The 7,171-nt window shown below is 30.0% G+C and overlaps 1 protein-coding gene across 1 annotated transcript in view; it reads right to left on the bottom strand.

The window, feature by feature from the left end:
- Positions 1-1,797, bottom strand: part of LOC104814814 (E3 ubiquitin-protein ligase MIEL1) — a 3,001-nt gene extending 1,204 nt beyond the window's left edge. Inside the window, exons 1-9 of the mRNA XM_010543006.2 lie at positions 1,596-1,797; positions 1,359-1,446; positions 1,058-1,117; positions 903-935; positions 734-811; positions 571-614; positions 414-454; positions 243-325; positions 54-145 (exon numbers count right to left, since the gene is read on the bottom strand). Of these exons, the coding sequence (XP_010541308.1) occupies positions 54-145; positions 243-325; positions 414-454; positions 571-614; positions 734-811; positions 903-935; positions 1,058-1,117; positions 1,359-1,446; positions 1,596-1,675 (599 nt within the window). The 5' untranslated portion in view covers positions 1,676-1,797. The remainder of the gene's footprint in view (positions 1-53; positions 146-242; positions 326-413; positions 455-570; positions 615-733; positions 812-902; positions 936-1,057; positions 1,118-1,358; positions 1,447-1,595) is intronic.
- Between the last annotated feature and the right edge of the window lie 5,374 nt (positions 1,798-7,171).

Genomic DNA, 7,171 nt, shown 5'->3' with positions numbered 1-7,171 from the left:
GCGGTTCAGAATCTGCATAAACGCGGAAAAGTTATACGAGAGTTATTTTTTACCTGTGATGAAGCTCCATTTCCTTTGCACACCCTAAATGCATAGTGTGGCCACAGCGCAAGACTGTGATATCTCTCGTGGTATCGAATAGATACTGAGAAGATAACACATAGCAAAGATGATGCATAAGAACCCAAATCCCGCTATCACGAAAAAATCATATAATTTATGGTGGAATTCCGTATCATTACCTCAAAGCAAACCGGGCAATTGTGATGCATTGCTCCTTCGACACATCTGTGTGTATCCTTCATCACTTTAGAGTAGCAGCAACCTTTACATACGAAACCTCATTCGGTAAACATTGCTATGGAAATTAATGGAAGTATCGAGGGAAACAGGCATACGGGTTTGCGTCTTACCGCATCTTTCACAGTGAAAGAAGTTTTCTTCACCTCCAGTACTGTTAATCACCAGCAAGAGAGACGATATTAATACCGGGATTTCTCCCCGGATCGTATGATCATATAGTTCCTAATAAAATCTTTAAGCGAATTCGTATGACTCTGAAGGACAAACCGGCAAATCCCACATTCGTTGCAATGGTATTGTCTCTTGGATACCTGAAACCGAAAGTTTGACACTTGTGGATCACAAAAGTGAGATATTCAGACATACGAAAGGACTCGTGACCCGATTTCGTAGATGCGTGTGATGGATGGTAATGTATAAACATACGTACATCATCATCAAAGAATTTGCACTTTGGGCAGAAGTACTTCCCCATGCATACGCCACAATTTGAGCAATTTTGTTGGACCTGAAACCAATCGGAGAGGAACATATGATCAAGAGGAAAAGGCATGTTCTAACACACGCAATCTCAGTGATGCAAAAGCGTTAATACTCACGTCTTGTTCTGTGTTACAAAATGAGCATACGACCTGAAAATCCAAAGAATCGGTTTTTGTTTTTTAGACGAGCGATTGCTTCAATATCAAGCAAAACCAGAAAAAAGCTGTTCTCAAGTTAGCAACCAGAGTCCGGATGCAAGTAAAGTCGTAACCTTTGCAACTTCATGTCGTGGAAGATCATGTCGGTCGAGGGGATCGGTTTCAAGAGAATTCTGTTCACAGAGCAAACACACATCGATTTCATACATAATCTTTCATATTCATAACAACAGAAAAAAGAGCTAAGTATATGATTTCACGACTCGGAATTCAGTTTTATCAGATACCCTTCTCATATCTATGAATCATAACGAACACTGAGACGGAATTTGGGGGTCTTTCTGATGATTTACAGAATCAGGGGGTGTTAATGGAAAATTTAGAAAAAGATCAACACTTCACTTGGAAAATTACCTTAGCTTCGTTGTGGCAATGCCTGCAATCGAAAACCTCATCGCAACACGGCGCCCTGATTCTGCATCTTCTCCTGTAATGCGAGCACCTGAAAACAGAAAAATTTAAAATGAAAAAAAAGAGATATTTAAGAAAAAAGCTTCAAAGTTTATCTTCCTTTCCCAGGAACCCAGGAAGAGAAGACGGAACAAAGGATTAGCATTTCGACGATGAACAACAAGGGGGAAGTTTTCTTACCCGTAATTTCCAGATCCAATCTCCATGAAATTGGGAGCTTGAGCTCCAGATGCTTGATTCTCCAGGAAACCCATCTCCATTTTCACTTCAAGTTTCGATCTTTCGTGTTTCGACCTCAGTCCGTACAGAGAAAATAGAAAACCCTAGTTTTGAAGGACACGCAATGTGTCCGAGTTTGTCGATCATACGAGTTGCAGGGGCGAGTCGGAAACGGCCGTGTATTTATATCTAACAAAAAAAAAAATGATGAAATCATGAAAAAAGGAAAAGAAAAAAAAACAAAATAAAACAGGATAATATGTAACTGTTTGATTATTTAAATCAAATTGGTTCGACCTGCATTTTAAACAAATTTGATATAAAGTCGAAAGATTATAAGTTTTTATTGAAAAAATCAAAATAGTGGTAAAAATTAAAAATTTAATACGAATATAATTTTTATAAAATTTAACAATTAAAATCTATAATAAATAAAACGAATTCGAACCAAAACAATGTCTGCTCTAGCCGACGGTTTTAGCAAATCCCGGTTTTGGTGAGTTCATCGAGTCAAGTCCGGATAGGATCTTACTCCTTTCTGAGTCATTGTGGACCCCACCACTTCCTTGATTAATTATTTTAATTATATACCACCAATAATTTAGATCAAAATATCTACCAACAATTTAAATCAAAATATCTCGTCGAAAAAAATATCACAATTATTTATCTTGATATTGGTCAACTTCTAAACTATCCTTAATGTACTACAAACACTTCTCCTACTATCCTCTTCTATTTTTTAAAAAATTCAAACTTTCAATCTACCCTCTTCAATGACATATTACCAAAATACCCTTAAAATATGATTTTTTAATTAAAAAATAAAAAACAAAATTTCTTCTTTCTTGAAAATTTCTCTCTCCTCCTATATTTAATTTTTTAATTAAAAAAACAAAAAACAATTTTTTTTTCTAAAGTTTCTCTCTCCTCTCATTTTTTGCACGTTTCTCTCTCCTTCCGTCATTATTATACATTGATCTTTCTCTCTCTTCTGTATTTTCTCTCTCATCTTCATCTTGATATTTTATCTTAAAAATTTACAGAAATCGGACGAAATTAAAGGAAAATCAATGAGAAAACTGAAAATATGTAAACTAGTGTCGAAATCCCGATTTTTTTTCGATGCATATTAATGGCTTTTGTGGTTTTTTTTAATTGTTATTATTTTCGTAGTTCCTTCTTTTATAGTATATTTCGATAACAACCTATAATTTTGCTCATGAAAGTATTGTTGAACGTAGTGGAAAATGAGATGATATATATTATGAGGAGAGAATGACTAATTTAGAGTAAAAAAAATAACCAAAATTTGTATAATAATTATGTGATATATTTGTATACTAATGTGCTACAAACCATTTGTACAATAATATCCAAAGAACTTTGTATAATAATTTTGTAATGTGTTTGTACAATAATATGTTAAAAATTTTGGATAATATTGTGTTTGTAACATAATAATATTGTACTCTTAACCTTGTATTTCATTATATATCTGACTCGTGTTACACATTAAATAATTGGCTCACATGAGCCAATGTTGTGATCCATTGTGACCAGTATGTGACCATGTGACCGAAGTGCAATTTTACATTGTGTAACCATTGTGACCGATTGTGACCCGTGACCGAAATGTGTTGATAAATATAGACCGAAATTTAATTTTTAAGTTTTAGAGTGATCATAGTCTATATATCAAATATATAGTGTATATGAGAAAATTTCAAAATATTTTAAAGGTTTTGTAGAAGAAATATTCTAAATTTGTCCAAATTACTAATAAAATATTATAAAATATATAGGAACACATTTGGAAGACAATTTTGAAACACAAAAATCGCAAAACTCATATTTTGATGTTCGAAACAATATAAAATAGACTTATGAGAGATGTGTGACGTTGTACACTAATTAAATTGATAAAAATTGTATACATTGAAGGTTGTGACTGGTTGTGACCGACTGTGACCGAAATATGATGTGGGACCCATGAGAAGAACTAGTCAGAATTTCTCTAGATTTTTATGTTTTGTGGGGTCCACAATCATTATTTTTATTTTTGGTTTTAATGTGGGGCACATTTTGAATATTCAACCTTATATAATTTTCAGACCAATATTTTATATAAAACACAAATAAATTCAGATTTCTAATAAACAAAAAACTAAATACAAGAGTTCATAATTCAGTATACTACCAAACAAAGAAAAACATATCATAGTGAAATCCACACTTTCGTCTTCTGAAATGTCTGTTGTCAAGTCTCTTGATTCTACTCAAATGTCGTATTCAAAACTGAATCCTTCCATCGGTACTCCTCTCATACCCTTCCAAATAAAAAAGAAGTGATTCTTCACCCATTTTTATCTGCAATATAGTGAATCTGAATCGTGTGACCTTGTGACCATGTGACCATGTGACCTTGTGACCATGTGACTATGTGATCATGTGATTATGTGACCCGTGACTGTTGTATATTGTGATATAGACGTACCTATATGACCTTGTAACTTTTGTAACTGTGACCGTGTGACATTGTGACAATGTGACCATGTAATCGTGTGACCATGTGACCTTGTGACCATATGGTCTTGTGACCATGTGACCGTGTGACCATGTGAACTTAGAAGAATATGACTGAGTAACCATGTAAACTTACAATATATGTGATTCATGCAATCATGTGACATAAATCACCCTGTGAACTGAGACCATGTGATCTTCTAACCTTGTAATCATACAATAGTGTCACCAAAATGACCATCTGACATTTGACCTAATGACCATACAATCGTATCACCTATACAACCATGTGACATTTATGATCGTGACCATGTCATTCGAATCCTCATGTCACCCATACAACCAAACATCGTTCCATATGATATCGTTACCTATATGACAGTCCTAAATGACTTTGTGACCGAAACTCACCTATTTCACTCGATTTTAACCTTAAACCCTCAAACCCAACATTCTATTTTAAAATCCCCAAATTTTTAAAATTACCCAGAACCCTAATGCTCTCGAGTTCAAATCCTCAACCCACACTCAAACTAAATAACAAAAAATCTCAAAATTAAATAAATATGCAAACAAATCGAAATTTAACCTATCATATGTTGGTCTAACTCCGCAATCTTCATCTGGTTCTCATCTCGTTCGAAGACTGTGACGAAGACGAACTCGAATCCATGTTATGCATTATCGGCGTTAATTTTTCTTCCAATCTTATCATATTTTGGTAGATAGATAAAATTTGTGAGAGAAGACGAGAATTAGGCCACAAATCGACGAGAGAGGAGAGTTCATCATTTTTGCAGAGAGAAGAAGAATCGGGATTAAGAGTGAGGGGGTGGAGATCATGGTTTAGGAGAGAAAGAGAGTTGATACGTGACCTAGAGGAGAGAGAAAGAGATTTATTTCTCTCTTTTAAATTATTTTTATTTTTACTAGATGAGAACCGCGCGATGCGCGGCTTATTCCTGTTATATTTTTATTATTTTTATAATATTTGTATATATATATTTTTATAATTTGGAAAAATTATCAATACTCAGTAAAGATATGTATATCTTTTTCTACATGATTTATATATTTAATATTATTCTTTATATATAAACTCTAGGTTGCCACCTGTACAATATGTTGGTTATTATTATTTATATATATAATTTTTATTGTAAAATTTATTAATATTAATATAGTAAAAAATAAAATTATTATAATAACTATCTTTAGAAAAATTAATTATTACAAAAATAGTAAAGTTAAGAAGGAATTTGAGTCTGGTTGTTATAATAATAATAATAATAATAATAATAATAATAATAATAATAATAATAATAATAATAATAATAAAACTAAATATTATGGAAAGAATTTGTTTGGAAAATGATTTAATTTAGATATTTTACATGAATTTTTTTTATGATATTAAAATATATATCTATATATATCTTTGTAGATGATGTTATTTTTAGTGGTAGAACGTTTTATTTATAACAAATGGTAGTTAACTTAATATAATAATAATAAGATTTTGTATATAAATCTATTAAGCAATGTGGTGATTTATATATATTATAATATTTTCTGTCAGTTTTTCTGACTATAAGATCATTCTATAAAAAAGTCTTAAGATTTTATTGATATTTTTAAAATCAAAATTTTATTTTAGTTTGTTAAAATCTAATTAAGATATCAAATTGTTTGGAAATATATAGATTGCAACTTAATTAAATTGTTATAAATTTACTCTTTTAATAATACTATGATAATACGATCAAAAGTGTAATATATATAATATAACTATATATATATATATATGTATATTTTTAAATCTAAACATTCGTTCTATTAATTTTTCTAATATAATTCGAACAATGTTGAACAAAATTGATATTATTAAATATTATAGTAATGATTTATTTTTACTAATATTCCATGTCACCATATTTATATGTTGTTAATAAAAAAAATCATAAAAGATAATTGATATTTGATGTTTGAGGTTTGTAAAGAAAACCAATGAGGATTTAGGAAAAGTGAAACCAATGGGGTTTAAAAAGAATTTTTTTCATTAAATAGGAATTATATACACAAAGTTGCATTTTATTGTCAAATACAAAGTAGTCAACAAATTTTATCAGATATATTTTTTATATTAAATAAATAAATTATATTAAAATATTAATATCAATAAATTTTATAAAATATATAACCCTCATATTACGGTTTATACTTAAAACCAGGGGTGGACACAGATCGGATCCGCACAAATATTTGATTTTGTTATCAGTATCCGATCCGCACAAATATTCGATTTTGTTATCCGTATCCGATCCGTAATTTTCGGATATCTGCAACTTCGGATATTTGTAAAAATCACAGTTTGCGGATATCCGTATCCGACCTAAAATATTATAAAATTTAAAATTTAAATTAAACAACAAATTTAAAAGTACATAAAATATATAATCTAATTAAGATAAATGATATTCACAAATTTAAAATTCATAATTTAAACATTCCAAATCAACTCAAATACAAATACAATTATAATCTATCACATACAAATATATTCAAAATTCAAAATTCAAAACATTAAATATAATAAATCTTAATATTCAAAAGATTAAAATTATAAACCTCAGTATATATAAAATTTTTCTTGAATCACCCTAAAAAATATGTAAATATTAAACATTTTAAATCTTTATACCAAATTATTCTTATATTTAATAATATTATTAGAAAGTACGGATCAGATCGGATATGTCAGATAATTCAATTTTAATATTCGTATCCGACAAATATCTCCAAATAAATATTCATATCTGATATGTAAACTCCGGATATCCGATTTTTTGGTTCGTATACGAATCGAAGAACGGATCGGTTCGGATTTTTCGGATATTTTGCCCATCCCTACTTAAAACTGTCAAGATATATTTAAAGGTATAGTTTTTTATATAATCAAATAAATAGTTGTTATTTCAATTTTAACAATAATAATCTATATTTTTTTTGGT

This window comes from Tarenaya hassleriana, unplaced genomic scaffold, assembly GCF_000463585.1.
Source record: "Tarenaya hassleriana unplaced genomic scaffold, ASM46358v1 Cleome22, whole genome shotgun sequence".
NCBI lineage: Eukaryota > Viridiplantae > Streptophyta > Magnoliopsida > Brassicales > Cleomaceae > Tarenaya > Tarenaya hassleriana.
This window is presented reverse-complemented; position numbering and strand designations above follow the sequence as displayed.